The 22,788-nt window shown below is 40.8% G+C and overlaps 2 protein-coding genes across 2 annotated transcripts; both read right to left on the bottom strand.

Moving 5' to 3' along the window:
* Positions 1-6,628: 6,628 nt before the first annotated feature.
* On the bottom strand, positions 6,629-8,585 carry LOC117695477 (olfactory receptor 52B4-like). The gene has a single exon (XM_034486368.2). The coding sequence runs from the start codon at positions 8,583-8,585 to the stop codon at positions 7,680-7,682; it is 906 nt and encodes a 301-aa protein (XP_034342259.1). The 3' UTR covers positions 6,629-7,679.
* An 8,207-nt stretch (positions 8,586-16,792) lies between these two features.
* On the bottom strand, positions 16,793-22,019 carry LOC117693722 (olfactory receptor 52B4-like). The gene is made up of 3 exons (XM_076942038.1): positions 21,948-22,019; positions 20,054-20,111; positions 16,793-19,936 (listed from the first exon to the last, which is right to left on the bottom strand). Exon 3 carries the CDS (start codon positions 19,824-19,826, stop codon positions 18,882-18,884), a length of 945 nt encoding a protein of 314 aa, XP_076798153.1. The 5' UTR covers positions 19,827-19,936; positions 20,054-20,111; positions 21,948-22,019; the 3' UTR covers positions 16,793-18,881.
* Positions 22,020-22,788: the final 769 nt, after the last annotated feature.

Genomic DNA, 22,788 nt, shown 5'->3' with positions numbered 1-22,788 from the left:
AAAGCCCTTAACTCTTTCATGACATGGACACAGGGAGCCTCTGCTGAAAAGCACGATTGAGGTCTGCCATGAGTTTGGATGAGAGAATTTAGTGGGCACAGTGTTAAGATCAGAGGACAGGAACTTAGCTGGAAACCTTCTGAAGGGCCCAAACTTCATCCCGCATGACCCTCTTAGACCCTGACTTATAACAGGCAAAGAAACCCTTTAAGCATTGGGATCCTATTTATCTTTTCAAACATTTGTTTGTTTGTTTGTTTGTTTGAGCCAGTCAAACAACATTGACTTAGTGCTATGTTTGCCGTATCATAACAAAATGTCAAAGTCAAGTCCATTTAAAGCATATTTACATTGTTGTGTTTGTATCTAATGGCAGTCTCTAGTGATTATCAATAAGACATTTCCACTGATAACTCTCCCAGCTCTTTCTCTGCTATTTTTGGGCATTCACATTGTATACTGTCTACCCAGCACGTTCTGACTACTATTCTGTAATAAATGTCAACCACATAGCTTCTTTATTTTTCCCGCTTTAGGAAATCATGCTTACTTTTTCATTAGATTTTGCAGTGTATTAGTAAGGTGTTGAGCATGGTGCTGTGGGACATAGAGTCGGTGGCACTACAGGGAAGAAAATGAATATCCTTCATCTCACTTTTGTTGTTCTGTGCCGGGAATAGGAAAGAACCCACTGGTATATCAAGAAACTAAAGTACAGAACAATTCACCACATGGTTCTATTACAGCTGCATCTGTCTCCAGATTAGCACAATACCATACGAAGAGTTAGTATTCTATAATATTTCTTGAAAAAAAAAATGAGTAACTGAATATTCTGTTCTGTTGGCCTGCCATGATGTCTCTTTTAATTGTTTTTATTTTTGAGATTATAATATAATTACATCATTTCTCCATTCCCTTTCCTCCCTCCAACACATCTCATATTACCCTCTTTGCTTTCTATACTCCTACTCCTGAATATTTACATAGCTTCTGGTTTATTCTGTTAACAGTATTTTCTGATAAACGTATCTACATAGAAATTTTAATTTTAGCCAGGCAGTGGTGGCGCATGCCTTTAATCCCAGCACTTGGGAGGCAGAGGCAAGTGATTTTCTGAGTTCAAGGCCAGCCTGGTCTACAGAGTGAGTTCCAGGACAGCCAGGGCTACACAGAGAAACCCTGTCTCGAAAAATAACAACAACCTCCACCCCCCAAAAAAAAGAAATTTTAATTTTTAGGTTTTTTGACACACACTACCTTTGAGATTTGTGTGTGTGTATGTGTGTGTGTGTGTGTGTGTGTGTGTGTGTGTGTGTGGTATACAATGTGTGTATATTGTGGGCATGCATGCCATGGAGCATGTGTGCAAGTCAGAGATCAGCTTCCATGATTTAGTTATCTTCTTCTGGTGAGGGAGCAAATTCTTTGTACTCACTGACCTGTCACCAGGCCAACATACTAATCTCTACATGGCTTCTGGATTATATGAGTTAAATATGTGGTGCTCCAGAGAAAACTCTAACAGAAATATCTTCACTTCCATGTGCTTTTTCTTATTACTATTAGAAATTTTTACATTTTAATACTTTCTAGAAATCTTTTTCAACTAAATCAAAAAAAAAATCTCATTGGAAATCTACTCCATCCCCAGTACTCACTTCCAAATGCAGGAGTGGAGAAGGCAAATACCCTCATGGAATCTATGTCAGAGTGAAATGCAGTCAACAAAGAAAATCTGCAAATAAAAACTGTCTAGTGAAGTCTTCATCTGTGGATGATGCAATTTACTTAAGCTGGTGGGACTTACTGATGCTTTGGGGCTTGTTTCCAGATTGGTACTTACTGGATTCTCTTGTAGAAGCTGCTGCTCGTCTGGGACTGTATCATCTGACTTCTCCTCCTCGATGCTGACACAGACCTGCTAGATTCCTTCACAAGCACATGCAAGATGCTGGCACCTTGGATAAACAGTTCAATGTCCATGTAGAAAACTAATTCCTCCCTCCCTTCTTTTTCCCCAAAACTTACTGACTTACAGTTGACAGATTAAATGCATAACGGGTTTGATGTATACAAATGGGTGTTTTAATATGTATGTGTATTGAAATAACCACCATAATAAAGCTAATAAAAATATGCATTACCTCACATAATTCCTCTGGGTTTGTTTTTGTGAAGAAGTCTACATCTTAGCAAATTTCAAGCGTCCTGATGACACAGCCCTGAACATTAGTTTTCCAAAACACCCATATCTCATAACTAAGATGCTGAGTCCTTGGAACACCTCCCCAGCTCCCCCTCCCTCATCCTGGACAACCAACATTCTATTCCCTGCTTTTGAGAACCTGGCTACTTTAGATTACACAGGCATTTGTCATGCATCATGTTTTCTTCCTGCATCTGACTTATTTCACCTACCATGATACCTTTAGGCTTGTGCATGCTGCTGCAAAGGACAGGAGTTCCTTGTTTGTAAGGCTGAGTAATATGCTCTTTTATGTGGATACACACATTTCTTTTATCCATTCCCCACTGCCCGTACTCTCAATTGTTTCCTCTTCAGCTCTGTTTCTCTCCACTCTATTCTAGATATTCATTCCCATAATCTCTTCACCTATGTATTTCCAGATTCACTAATTTCTAACATCTACTGTCTAGTCACAGTTTGGTTGCCCACATATTGGCCAGCTACATGTATTACATTATAACCTCAAAAAGATTGTATTCCATTAACATCACATAACATAACATTTCCTTCCTAAGTTACCAGCCCACTCTGTGTTATTTATATTCTGCTTAGTGATTTATAACTTTTAATAATATTTCTATCTGTGTTTGACATTCACATATATGTATATGATGCATCTTTATCATATCCACTTCAACTGTCTCCTCACAGTAGGCCTTAGACTTCCCCAAACATGTTGGGGACTGCACTAGTCCCACGTTGGGGCGGCTAAAAAATGTCTCGGCCTGAGCAAAATGTTGAGGCCCGGGCCGACCCACATTTGGGCGGCCACTGTATCCCGGCACAAGCTGCTGCTCCGGTCTGCAGGTCGGGGGTTCAGCAAGAGCGAGGGTGAGGGCAGATTCTACCTAATGTCTGAGATTCATCTCTGATGATCCCTTGTATTCTCTGATCTCCGTCTATATTCTCTGATCTCTGGTTTTGGCTTCTATAATCTGACTTCTAAGCCACGCCTCTAAGTTACACCTTTAATCATGCCCTTAGGTCTTGTCTCTAACTCTGATCTCTATAATCTCACACACCTTTAATCTCAACGTATCTAAACCAAGATTATCAGAGTGTTCTCAGCTGTTGTAGGCTATTGTAATTCAAATCTCATGTCAGGGTATATGGCTCAAGATGGCTGCAAAGCTGATAGCCGCTTTCTGCTAAAAGTCGGTCCCCAACACTTTTTTGTACATAACCTTCTAATTCAATTACTGCCTCATGGATGTGGGGACTAGCAAAGTTAGAGACCATGGACAACATACTTGGGTCCACACAAACCAAAGAAAATTTACTCCCTCTCCTTTGGCAGCCATCAACTGTCATGAGCTCCTCAGCTAGAGAAGGACCCCTAGGGACTCATCTTCATCCATGCTGGATGCTATCTGCCTTAGCCTTGACAGGGCCTGTGCAGGTAACTGCAGTTACTACATTTTCACCAGTATGTTGTCATTTATATTCTTCCATTTAGTCTTGGAAGACATTCACCATTATAATTTTCTCTTAAACATGATCAAATCCATTAAGCTTTCTCTTCCACTATCTGACCAATCTCACATTAATAAGAACCCAGTTAACTCCGAAATTCATGGAGATCAGAATACGATAAATAAAATTACTGTCTACCTAGACTATCAACAAAGCCTAGCAATGGAAAATATGGTTTTATTAGTAATAATATAGCAGTATTAATGATCAGTCTGAATAAATGCACCACACCAATGCAGGATGTTAATAGAAGACAAAACCAGAGGAAGGGAGAATAGAAGTACATGCAAATGTTCTTCTTTCTGCACATTTTTTCTGTAAAAGGAATCATTTATTCTTGTTAGCCTATATGAAAGACACACAATCCAGGTATTCTATTTACAGCTGTAAGCCTAGATTGGGCAGCTTCTGGGGGTATTTTAACTTACATCCTATCCTATTATGTCCCTTGTTGCTTGCTGTTTCTCCTGGCCACGTGGTCCATCTCCTCTCGTGGTGGCTTCCTCTTCTCTCTGTATCCTTTCTTCTTTCCCCTCTTGTCTCTACCTTGGACCCCCAGCCAGGTACCTGAAAACCTGCCTACCTCTACCTACTACCCAATCATAGGCTTTAGCCTTTTATTGACCAATTAACTTGAGGGGCCAGGTTTTATAGCATCACTTTGTATACCTGAGCATCTCCTCATTGGGGACAACTAGATTTTTGGAAACAATGTTCAACATTTGAATACATAGCAGCACTAGTCCAACTGCAACATTTTTCTGTGAAGATAAATTAAATGTTATCAAATGTTAAGTTCAATCATTGAATAAAAAATAAGACTCAATGTCTTAGTTGACCAGTTTATTAGACAGAGACAAAGATTATTAGTAAAAATCAACCACAAGTTAGGAAAATGTTTCCCAATGTTATTAGAAGAAACACAAAAATAATAAAGAGGTTAGGAGTCTTGGAGGTTAGAGGCAGAAAACAGAGATCTAAAATAAGAAACAGAAGTTAGTAGAATCAGCCCAGTTGTCCATCAACAAATGATGAATAAGGAAAATGTGGTGCATATATACAAACAGCATTTCATTCAGCCGTAAAAGGATGAAATCATTTAATGTGCAGAGAAATGAATACAACTGAAGCTATCATGTTAGGCAAAATAAGTCAGATTCAAAAAGACAAATGTCTCCTCTCTCATCTGTGAATCCTAGATTTTAGATGTATAGAATTACATCTATGTGACATATATGGCTATGTATGTATATGACATGAAAGTCAGTAAGAATAAGTGAATGTAGAGCTAGTGGGAGGGGCAAAAAGAAGGAATCTGAGGGGATGGGGTGAGTAGAGTGAAAAATACCTAACATACGTGAATGAAGGTGTCCATGGAACCTACCACTGTGTCCAATGAATACATGATAGCTAATCCACGTATAACAAACTCAAAAAAAAAGCTATTTTGATGAAGTTATTACAAACAACTGCAACTAAGAGAAATCTTTCCCTTCTTTCGTCCGTGACTAACAAGATTGTGTATTTTTTACGGGTCTAGTCTGCCTGTTCCTGAACTCACCCTGTGAGACATGAGGAGATGGCACTATACTTCATATGTAGCAAGAATCATACTACAGGATATTGCAGGAGGGAAGCTTGTATTCCACACCCAAAAAGATGCAACTGAATAAGGGAGCAAAAAGCAGAGAGACATACTCAGATTACCAATTATGCATCATTTTTCTTTGCTTTCCTAACGTTTTCCTAACGTTAACATTTTCTTAACGTCTTATTTTGAAAAAATAGATCTAAAAAGAAAACAATAAAAAATCAAGAAGAATATCTAAGTGAATAATAACAAAATTTTAGATTGAAAAAAATATCCTAAGATTACATGAAAAATTAAAAGGGCAGCCTAAAGGCATATGGTGATCGCTAGAGGTTGTGAAGGAGAGAATGAGGAGGAAGGAGCTGGCCAGTGCATGCCCTATCCATGTACTGAAACATCACATTGAACACCATTAAAATGTGTGGTGAGTGTTAATAAAACAAAAAGGATGATACTATAAATAATTTATGTTCATAAATTTACCAGTTTAAATCTCAGGACCAGTGTTTTGAAAATCACAAACTCAAACATGAACAAAGAAAAATTAATTATTTTAATTTCTTTTAAATATAAAAAATTAATTTGTACTTTACAGATACCAGAAAAGTGTATTTTCAGGTCAGAGAGTTTACCTTGAAATTTTTACAAAACAACTAAAAAAGAATTAATAACAAATGTATAGAGTTTCAGATAGCATACACTACAAATGCCCATAGACATTGGTATTTTATGCATGAGAGTAAGTCCATATAGCCTTACTGAGAAGAGTGGGTAGGATAAATCTAACTGACTCATATGCATAGTAGGAAGTATATTTAGAAAATGTTATTAATCAATGTGTCTATAAGAAAGGGTAGATGATTTTTATAATGAATTTTCTGTTATGTTACCTGACATGGGAGGAGTGATAATTTTCCAGAAAGAGAGAAGGTTTGTCAATGCTGTTACTACTTCATGATACGATGTAGAGTCTGACTGACTGTTGAATTGTTGGCTGACCTGTGTAGATGCTGTCTTCCAGACCTGGGATCCAAGGATCTGAAAGAATGGGGCAAACCACAGGCTAATGTTGTAGACAACATTTCTTCAGGTTTGGTATGCTTTTATACATGATGCAACAACGGAAGTAGTGATCCAAGGGAAGACTGTTTGAGTTCAGAAAAAACACGTAAATAAAAGCCAGTAAGTGCATACATAATATTAACAGAGTAGCCTTTCCCAGAACTTTCTCAGGACAGACCACTTTAAATACAATTGTATGGAACGTATTATAGATTATATTTAGAAAAGCACAAAAGCACAGAAAACCATATTCAGATTCAGAGTACATTCCCCAGATTAGATTCTATAGCTATGATCTGACATCCAATAAGAATAAATATGTCATATAAACTGAATGTAATGTTTGTCACAGGAGACACAAGAGCACATCCAAGAACAGTTCAGGGAACAAGATGCACCTGAGGAGAAAGGCACTCCGCCTGTTCTCCTCAAGCCTCTCCCACAGTTCACTAAGGCATTGTTCAGCATGACTCATTCTTTTGACTGTGTTCCTACAGTTGACACTAAATACATTGTCCCAGTAACATACATTGTCATTGATATAGGGGGAAAGTGTGACAGCAGTGTGTCACAAAGAGTGGAGAAGAGAGAAAACAAATAATAAAGATGCAACTTTTTCAAGACATTTTGCTGTGATGGGGCAAGAACAAGAGGGGAAGCAAGGTGGAGAGTAAGGAAAGACAGAGGAAGTGAGTGGATTGGGAACAATACGGAGACAAGAGACAGACAGAGAGACACACGGAGACAGAAAGACTGACTGTGCTATCATACTGGGGCCCCATAGGTTTTTATCTTCTCATGAGTCCTTCTTTTGAATAACAATATATATGGAGATGAAATGAGCCTGAGAGAAATAAAGATTTATATTAGAGGAGAAGAGATGGAAAACACATAGAGGAATGCTCAACATAGAAAAAAAGAATGACAATTAATTTGATATACAAGAAATCTGATAGCAGTCAGCTACAGCTCTCTGTCAAAATGCATATCTATAGGTTATGAACTAGGACTTGGATTTAAAAGATAAATATATTTCTCAGACTCTGAGTCTGAAAAGCTACTGATCCCCAAGTACACCAATCTCATTATTGATCTGAGACCTTGAAAAGCATATCAAAACTCCCCTAATGGAATTTATTCAGAAAGAGGGCTAGTCAAATAAATTGAGTGCCTCAATGTCTCTCACCTAACAGGGCTGTTAGAGTTTACCTTGCATGTGACTAGAGTGCTGAGAATGCAGTACTTTGGTTTCTGTTCTGAAAGTCATATTACTTTCAGAAACAAGATATGAGTCACTTGGTCTCAGATTTGTTTGGTCTTGACTCCATAGATGATGGGGTTCAACATTGGTGGAGCCAGAATGCAGATATTAGCAAGTAGGACATGGACACCAGTTGAGATCTGATATCCAAACTGATGGGTGAGGGTTGAGAAAATCCCAGGCCCATAGAAGAGGATGATGACACAGACGTGGGACCCGCACGTATTAAGAGCTTTGTGGCGAGCATCCTGGGAAGGCATGAGGAAGATGGCACGGAGGATCAGCACATAGGAAACAAAAATCAACACAACATCTAAAGTTACTGTTGACATTAAAATGAAAAATCCATACCAGATATTCATTTGGAGGTCATTACACGCAAATTTGGACACACCAGTGTGCTCACAAGCTGTATGTGGAAGAATGTTGGTTCTGCAAAAAGTTAGTCTTTTCAGGAGAAATATTATAGGGAAAATTGTACCAAAGCTTCTAAGAAAGATGGCCACTCCGATTTTCCCAATCAGGGAATTTGTGAGAATGGTGGTGTACCTCAGGGGGTAACAAATGGCAATGTAGCGGTCAAATGCCATCACCAACAAGATTCCCGACTCAGAGATGTAGGTGGAGTGGATGAAGAAGAGCTGAGTGATGCAGCGATCCAGGGAGATCTCCCCAGCGTGGAACCAGAAGATGGACAAGGCCTGGGGAACTGTGGATGTGGAGAGCACAATGTCTGCCCCCGCCAGCATGCAGAGGAAGAGGTACATGGGTCCATGGAGACTGGGCCCTGTGAGGATGATGAAGATGAGCAGGCTGTTCCCAAGCAAGGCAGTAACATAAGAAATGAAGAAGGGGATGGAAATCCACATGTGCTGGTCCTCTAGGCCAGGGATGCCCAGCAAGAGGAAGACTGTGTGACTAATACCAGTATGGTTTACAGTGCCCATATTGATAGAGATAAGCTTTCACAGAAAACTGAAAGCTCATATTGTATTCAAAGGTATTTTTGATGATACCAGAGTCATCTAGTTCCTCCTAGTTGTTTTTCACTGCTGGTGTGCCTGAAACTATGTTAGATAAGCAGCTGAATATGCTGTGTTCTGTATCTTAGAGGAGATAGAAATATTGTATCCAGGTAGAGTTTTACATCACTAACCGAAATAATATGCTAACTAAACACACTAGTGTACAATAAGACACTATGGGACCACAAGGGGGAGAGTAATTTGGTCTGATAGACTGAAGGATCTGGTTTGGCACAATTCCTATGTGGACATCAGCTACCACAAGTCAATCAACAGCTTACAAAGACTAAAGTTCTACCCGCTATGACAGAAGTCTGGATGAGATGGCAAGAACTCAAAGAGGTATGAAAATGCTACAAGGGGCCCAACCCAGCTACACACATCACCCTCCTGAACAGAAACAGGAAGACCCAGCAACTCCTGGAAGAGTCAGGGGGCAGCCCCAGCTTTTGGATGACAAAGCAGCAAAGTCTTGCTTTAATTGCTCTTCACTTAGTTTGCTCTGAATTGATTTTTGAACTTTGTTTTTCATTGTCTCCTTCCAGAATCTAGCATGTAAAAATGAGAATGGGGGAAAACAGGGGGCAGGATATGTACAGTGGTTGGGGCCCAAGCAGATCTTAGGAAGGAGTCAGTGCTTCTGGGCACCTAAGATCCAGATAGACTTCCACGGCCTTTACCTCTCCCCTCCCAGGCCTCACTCTCTGTCCTCTAGAGTCACTTACAGTTGTGGATCTACACTTTTCTCTGTCCAGACAAACACCTTTGTATTCTTGGACACTTACCTCAGACCCAGAACCCTCTAGTCTTGTTGGGTTATCTGCCTGCTTCAACAAGAAAATCACCCCACACTAATAAATAACTCTCCTGCCTCCAATACAATCATTATAGGATAGAATAGTAGAAGTTCACACAAGACTCAATGTTGGAGGGAGCAGAGGCTTTTTGTAAATTTGGTTGAAGGCCCCAAGGGAAGCTACCACACCAGGGAGATCAAATTTAGAGCTGTGTTTCCAAAATCTCCCTCCCCAGCCTTAGATACAGAGTCTCATTATTACAGCACACCACCACCTTCTCCTCCATCTCTGGAGAAGACCCAGACATGTGCTCTTTCTAGTAAGTAAACATTTCAATTGTTGTCTCCAAAGAATTTACAAATGAACCCAAAGGAAGTGAAACAATCTTGGCAAAGTGTAATCTTGGCAGCTTCTGGGAGGAGAGAGATTGATAAGATGAAAGAGATAGCCTGGCCCTTTGCATTAAGGGCGGAGAAACCAGGAGGTTCCGCAGTGGTACTCTACAGGTAGACATATTGCAGCTGTACGATGCATTGGAGACTTCAAAGAAAGAATGAGAAGGCCCACCAGGATCCAAAAAAGGGAAGAAAGGGAAAAGTTAATCTTTCTGAGTTAGAACTCCAAAAAGCAGGCAGTAAGTGAAGACCTGCAAGCAGCTGAATCAAGAAAGGGGCTTCTGGGAAGTATAAGTACATTGCTTCATTGAAAGTGCAACTATTCTGCCCATGTCTTTAGCATATGTTTCCGAGGAATGATTGACAGGCTCAGTTGGATTACTTCTTAAGGGAGGGGATGATGTATGTACTGTTCTAACCCTTGGGGCAGATCAGAAGGCCATATCTTGAGTAGATCCCAGAGTGGAAGTTCCTTTGAGCAGAAGGAAGTAACTTTCCCTTAATGGGCCCCAGCAAAGCCCTGAAACCTTCACCATTTCATAGAGTATTTTAAAATCTTAAGACAGGGCAATTGCAATGTTTCTTTCTTCAGTGTCACCACAGATATGGGGGATGGGTCCAAAGTGAATTATGAAGAAGGAGGTCTATCATTAATGGCCTCCAAGGCTATTAATCCCTATCTAGCTATAAAACAATGATCGAATATTTTGATATATCCTGTAATGAAAATAAACTTCATTTTCCTTTATAACTGAGTAAATTTCCATTGTATGAACCCACCACATTTTCACTATCTGTTGATGAACATCTAGGCTGTTTCCTTGATTTTCTTTCTGTTTATAAGTTTTGAGTTGTATGCATTTTATTTACTTTATTTATATTATTTATATTATTTTACTTTATATTTAATTATGTATTTAGCACACAGATGACTAGATTTTATTATGGCATTTTCTTCTCATTTATTTTTTTCTTTACTTGAAATTAGATTTTTTTTCTCACATGTATGTAGGACCGTGAAAGGCAGCCTGGTTTCTGGTCGAACACGGGCTAGAAACCCCCGGACACCCCAGGTGATCCTGAGGGGGACCCAGGTGGGACCCAGGTGACCCTAAGGGATGGCAGGCATTTCTACATGCCACCAGACTCTAGGCTCCTGACACAAGGCTGCAGCCCTACATAGATTTGTGTCCTTCAGTCACGTAAGGGCAATGCCCCTAGAAGCCCGAGCCCCTTCACAGGTAGAAGGCATGACCACAGGTCACATAGCCTCAAGACAGATCTCCATATTAATAAGTTACCTAAAGGCCAGAAGACCTTAACCAGTTAAGCTTTCCTTCCCAGACCCTCCTTCCTGCAAAAGGTATTTAATCTCAAGCCCGCCCTGAGAAAACAGGGTATGGGGGTTTTACCCATTTACTCTCCACCATGACAATAAAAACCTTAAAACCGTGGACTGTTTCTATTTCATCAGGATCTGCTGTGAGGAGTGATAGAGAAGGCCTTCACCTACAGAGCTGCCACCTTCTAATCTCCCGCAGAAGACCTCTCTCTGTGTTCCCAGCCACAGCGACCACCAACCCAAGCAAGCCACCCCTGACCAAGCCAAGGTAAGCCAAGCCAAGCAGACGTCCGGCTCGTGGGCCCTCACTTCTTTCTCAGCTCTTATGCAGCTTCCAGCAGAGCCTGGGTACCCAAAAGCCTGAGAACCAGATGTCCCCGACCTCTCAGCAGGCCCAGGAACACCAACCACCAACACTACCACCACCAGCTAGCTCTGGCTCCTCGAAGACCTCAAGACTGCACTCCCCCACCCCCAGAGCCAGGTCCAGTGTCTTCACACAGCCCGACTCCTGCCCGGCCGTGGTGGGGTGAGCACAGTCAAACTTTCCTCTTCTTGCATCCTGCCTCCTGAGCAGTGGCCCTAGCCCTGTGGCATGGCAGACACGCGACCCCCCACTTTTACCCAACACAAGTATATCCCGATTATGGTTTCCCCTCCCTTTACTCCTCCCAGTTCCTCTCCATCTTCCCTCCCCTCCAGATCCACTCCCTTTCTGTTTCTCTTTAGAATACAAACAGACTGCTAAGAGATGATAATAATAATAAGATAGAACAGAAACTTACATCCTGTAATGGGACAAAACAAACAGAAGGGGAAAAGCCCCCAAAAAAGTCACCAAAAAACAGATACCAATTCAGAGACTCGATAGTTCATACACTCAGAAATCCCACTAAAAATGAAAAAACAAAAATTAAAAAAAAAAAAAAAAACTGAAAGCCACAGCATGTTTTAAAATAACTTTTGTATCTGTAGCTTCGTTCTCTCGCACCCCATATCATCCTTCCCATAGTCATGTACCATGTGACCTCTGCCTGTTCTTCCCTCAACACCCATCCGTGACCTCCTGTCTAGTTCCATGGCCTTCGTCCACTCTCATACCTTCTTATTCACATACATCACACATTAAAAGTAAGGGTCTGCATAGGCACAGAGTCTGAAGTTTTTACTTTTCTGAGCCTGTTTCATCTCGCTTGATGTAACACTTTCCAAAGCCATCCATTTTCCTGAATATTTGTTGTTGCTGTGTTGTTCACAGCAAGCAAGTGGGGCCACCCTATTCATCAACAGACTATTAGAACATTAGGATGCACAGTGGAATTTTACTCCTCTGTAATAAAGATTTAAAAAAAATTTTTTTTTTTGTTTTTCGAGACAGGGTTTCTCTGTGTAGCCGGGCTGCCCTAGAACTCACTCTGTAGACCAGGCTGGCCTCGAACTCAGAAATCCGCCTGCCTCAGCCATCCAAGGGCTGGGATTAAAGGTGTGCGCCACCACTGCCTGGCAAAGATAAAATTTTAAGGAAAATAAATTGGAGCACTGATTTTCACTAGGTTTTCACCATGACATTGGACTTGACTGCTCTTCATTTCAGTACTTTTTCTTATTATTTTTATTTTTTTATTAAATATTGTATATACATTTCAGATGCCATCCTCTTTCCCCATTTCCCCTCCCTAGAAAACCCCGAATTCATCCCTCCTCCTCCTTTTTGCTTTCAAACAATTTTTTTTAATGTTGATCAAAGGCTTCATAAGTTTGGTAATGCTCAATAACAAGATGTCCATACAATCAGAAGTGTAACCCAATACCCAACCTAGATATACCAACTATTTTTGACTGGTAGAGACACATGAACATCTGACTCCATGTTTGTTCTCTCTCTCTCTCTCTCTCTCTCTCTCTCTCTCTCTCTCTCTCTCTCTCTCTCCCTAGCTCCTCCTCTCCTCCTCCTCTCCTTACTCCTCCTCTTCCTCTCCTTACTCCTTCCACCTTAGCTCCTCCTACATATCACCCTTCCTGTTAAAATAAAACTTTTCTCTAAAAATACAATTAGAGCATAACTATACCAATTAGTGTCAGTAAGGTACAAGATAGACCTAATACCCAGTCCATCATTTTGTTGACTGACCAGAACCTTTGTTATCTCTCCTAACTAAAGGACTTAGTTCTGAACCTGGCTTTTTTTTTTTTTTTCTTGGCTTTAGAATGAATGTCAGCTGAAAACCATCCTCTCAAATCTTTTCTCTCAAAGTAAATAGCTGGGATTAGTTATGAGACTATAAGTCTTCAACCCTGTCAGAAATCCAGAATGACTGAGTTAAATGAAATTATGGGAAGCACAAGCATAGCTTCTAAAACTTAGCCAATTTATAGACATCGCTGAACATCTGGACAGTCCCTATATTACAAAACATTGGAGCATCCGATCTTCAGCCTTCTGGCCCAGGACCATCTGACAGACCGAGTGATGCAGAATTATTAAGGGCTGGTTACTCTGTATTGGCAGATATAATCAGCCAACTATTCTGCAAGTGTGTCCTTTTCTGGACAGTAATTTGTCTGTAGATAAAAAGGCAATTCTTGCCTAGTGGCTCTCTCACCATAACTGGAGTAACTCCAAAGATGCTCAATTTCGTCTTAGAATCCAAGACAGGAAGCTGTCAGGAGCATACAGGTCTCTAATCAAAATGAACAAAAGTCAATTCTGTGGACTTCTGACGTTTTGAAAACCAACTATCCATGTAAGTCAATCTGGACTGTTGTCTGTTAACTCCTCTCAGCTATTTCTAAATAAAATACAGAAAACACCCTAGCAATAAACTCAGAGCCATGAATTTGCCCTTAAATCACAGGCTAACCATCTCCAATCAGTTAAAAAAGTTAAAGAAGGACTGGGTCTAAGCCTTGAATTCTTAAATGTGTTATATAGGCACAATGCCTATGAGAGTAACAATATTAATCTCACTTTTATATCAATAAGAAACTCATATCAGCCAGGCGGTGGTGGCACACACCTCAACTACCTATACAAGTGAAGCCATGAGTCCCTCCCTTTGTGTTCTCGGGCTGGAGATTTTAGAATGACTACTCCAGCTTCTTTCTTAGGACCATTTGCTGGAAAAATTGTTTTCCAGCCTTTTACTCTAAGGTAGAGTCTGTCTTTGTCACTGAGGTGGGTTTCCTGTATACAGCAGAATGCTGGGTCCTGTTTATGTATCCAGTCCATTAGCCTATGTCTTTTAATTGGGGAATTGAGTCCATTGATGTGAGGAGATATCAAGGAACAGTGATTGTTGCTTCCTGTTATTTTTGTTATTAGAGGTGGAATTATCTTTGTGTGGCTATCTTCTTTTGGATTTGTTGGAAGAGGATTACTTTCTTGCTCTTTCTAGGGTATAATTTCCCTCCTTGTGTTGGAGCTTTCCAGCTATTGTTTTTTGTAATGCTGGGTTTGTGGAAAGATAGTGGGTAAATTTGGTTTTGTCATGGAATATCTTGGTTTCTCCATCTATGGTAATTGAGAGTTTTGCTGGGTATAGTAGTCTGGGCTTGCTTTTGTGTTTTCTTAGGATCTGTATGACATCTGTCCAGCATCTTCTAGATTTTATAGTGTCTGGTGGGAAGTCTGGTGTAATTCTGATAGGTCTGCCTTTATATGTTACTTGGCCTTTTTCCCTTACAGCATTTAATATTCTTTCTTTGTTTTGTGTACTTGGTGTTTTGATTATTATGTGACGGTAGGTATTTCTTTTCTGGTCTAATCTACTTGGCGTTCTATAGGCTTCTTGTATGTTTATGGGCATCTCATTTTTTAGGTTAGGGAAGTTTTCTTCTATAATTTTGTTGAAGATATTTATTAGCCCTTTAAGTTGGGAATCTTCATTCTTATTTATACCTATTATCCTTAGGTTTGGTCTTATCATTGAGTCCTAGATTTCCTGGATGTTTTGTGTTAAGAGCTTTTTGCATTTTGTGGGGGGTTTTTTTGCATTTTTGCGTTTTCTTTTACAATTATGCCAATATTTTCTATAGTATATTCTGTACCTGAGACTCTCTTTTCTATCTCTTTTATTCTGTTGGTAATGCTTGTGTCTATGACTCCTGATTTCTTTCCTAGGTTTTCTATCTCCAGGGTAGTCTCCTTTTGTGATTTCTTTACTGTTTCTACTTCCATTTTTATGTCCTGGATGATTTTGTTCAATTTCATCACCTGTTTGGTTGTATTCTCTTGTAATTCTTTAATTGATTTTTGTGTTTCCTCTTTAAAAACTTCTACCTGTTTACCTGTGTTCTCCTCAAATTCTTTGAGAGTGTTATTTATGTCTTTCTTAAAGTCTTCTATCACCATCATTAGAAGTGATTTTAAATCTGAATCTTGCTTTCCTAGTGATATGGGGAATTCAGGACTTTCTTGTGTGGGAGAGCTAGGTTCAAATGATGCCAACTACCCTGGGTTGGTGATGCTTATGTTCTTGTGCTTGCCTTTCACCATCTGGATCTCCTTAGTGCTACCTGCCCTGTCTCTGACTGGAGCCTGCCTTTCCTATAATCCTGGTTGTATCAGAACTGTGTGAGATGGGTGTTACTACTGGGGTTAGATCTGGGGCCCAAGATCTGCTCAGTGCTCAGGAGTGACAGGAAGGAACCAGTGCTCTGGGACAGGAATGAATTCCTGGGTCCTAGTGGGTCCCATTTACTCCTTGTTTGGGGTGGAGGTTGCTGTCTCCTTACCCAAGATACTACCCGGGTTAGAGTTCCTGGGAGGCCCGCTTCCTCTGGGTTCTGTGAGATTGGGGGCAGAACTGCTGCCCCGGGATCTGCTCTGTGCCAGGGCCCAGACCGGAAGCCATTTCAGTACTCTTAATGGACTTTAAGAGTCCAACAACTACTGGAGAAGAGAAACTCTGTTCTGTCAAACTGCCTGCCAGTCAGGTAGTGAGCTTCAAGGATGCAGATTTGTGAATGATCACTCCTACTGTCATCAGTGACCTGTCTGACTTTAAGGCTGTGCCCTTTAGTGAAGATATTAAGTACCGATGATTCTCTGGTGAATACAGATCATAATTATTATGAGTCCAGTCACAACCTTTCCTCTGAAGTTGCTCTGTGACTTTTCCTGGAAAAATGAGAACAGACATCTACTCAGCACGGACAGGTCACTGACGACAGGCCAAAGAAATGATTCCACCAAAGTCCAACACTGCAAATAAGCAAGGTTAATGATGGGGGGAAATGGAGGCCACAAAAACCAAACCCAGTAGAAGTGATCATTCACAAATCTGCATCCTTGAAGCTCAATGCCTGACTGGCAGGCAGTTTGACAGAACAGAGTCTCTCTTACTCAATAGCTGTTGGCCATTTATACAACTTTGGAAGGGATCTTGTGAATCGTGTTAATTTTGGGTTCTTCCTGAAACTTCTGACTTTCCAACAACTTGTGTCTTTCCTGAGATTATAAATTTTGTTCACTCCCTGATTCTTAACAACCTCCCTCTAGGATGAAACATTGCAGTTCAGGGACAATTACTGTCTAACAAAAGTCCACTTTTATTTTTATTAATATGGCAACATTGGCATTCAGCTGGTTAGTGTCTCCACAGTATAGGTTTTCTCATCTTTGTACAGATAATTTTTCTGACTCAGCACTTATGACATTCTTCCTACTGGTAGGATGAATAAAGCAATGCTAGTTGACTGCTTGCCTCACATTACTAAGTGATCTTTTAGAATATTTACACATGATTATATAGTGTATATTGTTGAACTTGTGTTTTTACTATTATGCTATTTATTTTCTTTTTACTCTCATGATTTCTACTTTAATTTTCTGTCATGTTTTATAAGTTATCTTTAATTTTTATCAATTTTTCAGTTACGTGTGTGTAAATAAGGGCACTTGGCACAGATGTGTGCAGATGCCTATGGAGGCCAGAAGTAACAGATCCCTTGGATGCAGAATTACATGTGGGCTGTATGAAATGAGAACTGAGAACTGAACTCAGGTCCTCTGCAAAAGAAGCACATCTCCCCAAGCCCACTGAAAACTATTTTTAATTAAGCTGTTTTAGTCTGTTATTATTCTGCTTGAATATTCGAAATTCAGAAGCATGGAGTTTGGGGTTGAAAGAGAAAGGGCATTTGCTTCATATGCCTTACACATGCCTCTGTGGTGGACAGCTTCAGCTACTTTTCCCAGATGTCTGTTCAAGCTGTGTGACCTGAGTTGGTCTCAGCTATGTGAGTGGAATCTGCTCCTCTTGCTCTATGTTAGCACCTGAACTCAGCTCTTTGCACGGTTCTTTCAATTAGAGTCTTTCTTCAACCTCTCAGACTTCATCATCTCCAGCTGCATCCTCTTCTTTGAGGAAGGAGTATTGAAATGGGAAAACACCAAAAACCACTGGGATTTCAACTCCAACTTATTTCTTTCAAGCACTTGTAGTATTAAATGTTCTCTGTGAAGAAGACAGTGCATGACAGCCATTCCATGATATTTGTATATTTTAAAATATGTTAGACATTATCAACATATAAAAGTTTATTTATATACACAGTCAGCCCACCTTATGTATAGATTCTATGTCAGTAGATTCAACCAATGACAGAAAATGTTTGGGGCAGAAATGTTTTTATGTTAGACATATGTGGGTCTTTTAATTTTGTCACTATCCCCTAAGCAATACAGTATAGAGACTGGTTTTTATAGTATTTAGATTGTGTTATGTGTTCTCAATAATCCAGAGACAATTTAAAATACATGAGATAGCATGCACAGGTAATATGCAAATGCTACACCATTTTTATAAGACTTGAGCCTCCCAATGTTTTGGTAGCCATAGAAAATCTTAAATCAGTCTTCCATAGTACCAAATATGGCTGTTATTTTTGTCAATTTATAAGCATAGGGGCTACGGACATGGCTCAGAACATAAAGCACTTGTGACAAAAAGCATGCATGCCTGAATTTGGGTCCTCCACACCCACGTAAAAGCCAGATTGGGTACCTGAAGAATTTCAGTGTCCCTTAAGAGCAGTGAGATGCACAGCCTGGTTTCCTTAGTGTTCTTTCAGTAGACAGCACCCCTTCAGAAAACACAGAACTCTTCTCTCACAACAAGTCATCAGATTCAGGTTCCTCAAGGTTGTTCTTCAAAACATAAACAACATAGCTTACAGCCCCCAGCTACATACATGCACTCGGTCTAAGTAAATTTTGATATAAAAAGGAATAACTGCAGAGCCCAGAAGTCACTGATCCAGGGTGTCACTTCACTAAAATGAAGGGCTTGAAAGAATGAAGTTCTGTGTGGTTGTCCAAAGATATCATAAATGCCTCAGAATTGGAGAAACTTCATGGAGAAAATTCCAAAGCAATAGAGTATTCTCACTTACTTTATCTACTTCTAAACCTCATGCTAGTGTCAGGGGACCATGGTGACTGGACACAACCCTCACTACCCCAGGGTCTACACAGAAGGTACCTTGTTCAGTATACTATATGAGAACATGGCAGTGGTCTCACGGGGTTGAACCAGAGAATACATTCTTCAGCCTTCCCTGTAAAGTTGTTCTGATGCAGAACCCATTGAGCTATGCATCAGCTGACCTGTCCCATCTACCAGCTCCAAAGATCACTCAATAGAAAACTGTAGGTGCCAAACACTGAGGTTTTGACCCAAATTTACTTATGGTTTGTAAACAAGACATGAACCATCTGCTCCTGGATTTGCTTGGTCTTGATCCCGTAAATGATGGGGTTCAGCATAGGTGGAGCCAGAATGCAGACATTAGTCAGCAGAATGTGGATATGAGGTGGGATGTGGCGCCCAAACCTCTGTGTAAGTGTCGTGAAGATCCCAGGCCCATAAAAAAGGATAATGATGCAGACATGGGAGCCGCATGTGTTAAGAGCTTTGTGGCGAGCATCCTGGGAAGGCATGCGGAAGATGGCACGGAGGATCAGCACATAGGAAACAAAAATTAACACAACGTCTAAGACCACTGTTGATATTAGGACAGAAAACCCATACCAAATGTTTACTCGGATATTATTGCAAGCATATTTAGCCAAGCCTATGTGCTCACAAAAGGTATGTGGAATAATATTATTTTTGCAGAAAGTTAATCTTTTCAGAAGAAATATTATGGGGAAAATTGTACCATAGCTTCTCAGAAAGATGGTCACTCCGATTTTCCCAATCAGGGAGTTTGTGAGAATGGTGGTGTACCTCAGGGGGTAGCAAATGGCAATGTAGCGGTCAAATGCCATCACCAACAAGATCCCTGACTCAGAGATGTAGGTGGAGTGGATGAAGAAGAGCTGAGTGATGCAGCGATCCAGGGAGATCTCCCCAGCGTGGAACCAGAAGATGGACAAGGCCTGGGGAACTGTGGATGTGGAGAGCACAATGTCTGCCCCTGCCAGCATGCAGAGGAAGAGGTACATGGGTCCATGGAGACTGGGCCTTGTGAGGATGATGAAGATGAGCAGGCTGTTCCCAAGCAAGGCAGTGACATGAGAAATGAAAAAGGGGATGGAAATCCACATGTGCTGGTCCTCTAGGCCAGGGATGCCCAGCAAGAGGAAGACTGTGTGACTTACAACAGTGTGGTTTAAGATAGTCATACCCAAAAAACCCAGCAGTTATCAAACCTCCAATTTATAAAGCTGGAAGAAAAGATGTACTTTTGGTGCTATCACTGGGAGCTTTGGTTGTGTTCCACACCTTCCATCTTCTTTGAATATGTAAACAGGAAACACACAAAGGTGAGAGATGAGCTACGCTCCAATAAGGGGCATCCACACAGAACTGTCTCCAATTAATCAAAAATGAGAGGCATCATTCTACTCACCTCAGTTACAAAGGGTCAAACGCACACAGGTGAGTCGTTTACGCCTGGGGAGCTTGACCTTGAATGTTAGCAGGGAATCATAAGGTGAGGAAGAGAAGAGAAGCAGTATAAGCTAGCACAGAGCAATAGGCAACGGTTCTGGAATGTTCTCAGTCCAAAGTAGCCGGTGTGGAGAGGAAACGGCTGCATGGCAGATGTTTTTTCCTTTCAGTAAAGATGTTTGAGCTCACCTCAACCCTTAATCTTTACAAACATCTCAAAGCCATAGTTATAATGACTGATTACTCACCACACACACACACACACACACACACACACACACAAACTGTGGGTGTGTTTTCTAGAATGTTAACTGACTACAGATATCGGACCATAAAAGTCCAGTGATGTTCTGGAAATAAGATGTGTCTGAGGCTAAAACAGCACAGAGGGATCAGTCACATTGTTTACGCATCACAACCCCAGGGCTGCAAACTTTTGTATTCATCATGTGGGGAGTGACATCCAAGGGGTTCTCCCTGCTTTGTACTTAGAGACACATGAGAGTCACTTACCACACGTCACAGTTGAGCAACTGACACAGTGAGAATGAGAGTCCTCTGACCTCACCGCTTTGTTCATTTATCAAGACAGACAGGAGACCTTTTTTTTTTTTTTTTTGACTTTTTTTTATTTTTGAGCTTATAATAATTACAGCATTTCTCCCCTCCTTTTCTCCCCTCCAGACTCCCTCAAGTACCCCTCATTCTCACTTTCAAATTCACTTTTTTCATTAATTTCTATTACATGCATATGTATTTTTAAAGATAGCTTACTCGGTCTATATAATGTTACTTGTCTGTATGTTTTCAGGGCTATTTGGTTTTGAATAACCAATTGATGTGTTCTACCCTGGGGAGATTACTTCTCCTGCTCTCTGTATTTCTTAGTTAATTGTAGTTTTGTGGACAAGAGTCGCCTAAGAAGAAGGGGTGGTCTGGCCCATGTGCCTGAGATGAGGTTTTCTGTGTTCATCCTAGGGAAGCAAGCCTCTAACAGTCATTATTTCAGGCATAGAGAGGATTAAAGTTTTTTGCAGTTTGGAAGCTAACAGTCAATTTCACCATTCTCCAGCACATTGTTCTCTGTTCATTAGTTTAATCTTTTAGCAAGCGTATTTTGAGTACTGACTGCTTGTTGCTTTGTTTTCTGTTTTGTTTTGTGGAACATGGTGGTTCAGATTCAGATGTAGGCTTATGTATGGTTAGAAAGAAGAGTGGACAGGCAAGCCAATAGTCTTTGTGAAGGTTCTGGATGGGCTGCACTCAGAGAGCATCTAAGAAAACCAAATTCATCCTACAGTCATAAAAATGAAGAAATTGAACAGAGTGTCTGAGGGTACCAGAGCATGTGTTTAAATTGCTGGCTCAGTAACTGCTATATATCTAATGCTCAATAAAACTGTTTTTTTTTCCATTCCTATTCCTACTCGTCAGTCCATAGTTTTCTTCTTTGAGAACTTGTTTTGAGGAGAAATCAGTTTTTCTCTCCACCTGCCAAGTTGCCTTGGCTGCCAATATCAAGCCCAGGACAAGTAACTAGGTCCTGTGACCACTCAGAGGTGTTTTCACATCCAGAGGGGGTCTGCAGTCTGTGTCAGAGTGTTTCACATTTTCTCAGTGCTGTTCTTGTTATTAGAACCTCTGCCATCTCCCCATTCATTTCCTTCCACCTTCCACAAAGTTTCCTCCACCCCGTGTGCACTCAGCTGCCTTGCCAAAGCATCACTTTCTATGCCTGCTACCAGGAAACCAACGCATAGCTTTCAGCTTTAAATGTATAGATACATATCCTGTTGCCTCTTACAGTCCTGTCACCTCTACCCCATGTGACCCAACAGCAGCTTCATTCTTACCTTAACTCTAAAGTCAGTCCACCTATCTATGTAATCTCTGAGCCCCGCATGGACACTTCAGGAACACATGAGCAGTCTGAAGCAACTCAGCTTGTTGAGTGTCTGCTGTTTATCCTTTCATGCGAGCCCTTGAGGGAAGGCCTTACACCAAGCTCTCCTGGGACTGAGCCATGCTGCCCAACCAGTCCTCTTCCCAAATTGCTGAGTCTGAAGTCTGCACCTTCGTCCCCCTTCTTTTCTCTCTGGCTCCTCTCAAGATGGTGTCCTACAAAAGCCTTCTCTGGCTGCCTTCACAACTAGTTCAACTATATGAATGTTAAACCCAACATTCAACATAAATAAAAAGCTGATAGTATTTATCAATGATTTGTGGGTTTTATCCTATGTTTGTGTGTGCATGCGTGCATACGTGTGTGTGTGTGTGTGTGTGTGTGTGTGTGTGTGTGTGTGTGAGTGTGTATTTGTGTGTATAGTGTATGCACACTTTTACATGCATGCTGATAAGTGAACAGAGGCCAGAGGAAGCTGTCAACTGCCCTGCTCTCTATCCCTTTATGCCATGTTCCTTTAAGATGGCATCTCTCACTGGTTTTGAAGTTAAACTGATAGTGAGCAAGCCTGGGTCATTCCCCTGTCTCTTTCCCCAACAGCATTGGCTTTGCAGGTTCTCACGGCCACACTCAGGTTCTTAAAAAGATGATGGGATCCAAGCTCATGTCCTCATGCTTGCATACCAAGTACTCTAACCCACCGAGCTATCTCTGCAGCCACACATGTTTCATTCTTCATACAAGGACTGTGTTAAAGGGATATTCACCTTAGAGTGAATGGTAGTGCAGAG

The sequence above is a fragment of the Arvicanthis niloticus genome, chromosome 1, assembly GCF_011762505.2.
Source record: "Arvicanthis niloticus isolate mArvNil1 chromosome 1, mArvNil1.pat.X, whole genome shotgun sequence".
NCBI lineage: Eukaryota > Metazoa > Chordata > Mammalia > Rodentia > Muridae > Arvicanthis > Arvicanthis niloticus.
The sequence above is the reverse complement of the archived record's forward strand: the minus strand, read 5'-3'. Positions and strand labels throughout refer to the sequence as shown.

What these genes read in the sequence shown, in the direction of transcription:
- LOC117695477 (XM_034486368.2), bottom strand. Translation starts at nt 8,585, where the DNA reads ATGGGCACTGTAAACCATACTGGTATTAGTCACACAGTCTTCCTCTTG.
- LOC117693722 (XM_076942038.1), bottom strand. Translation starts at nt 19,826, where the DNA reads ATGACTATCTTAAACCACACTGTTGTAAGTCACACAGTCTTCCTCTTG.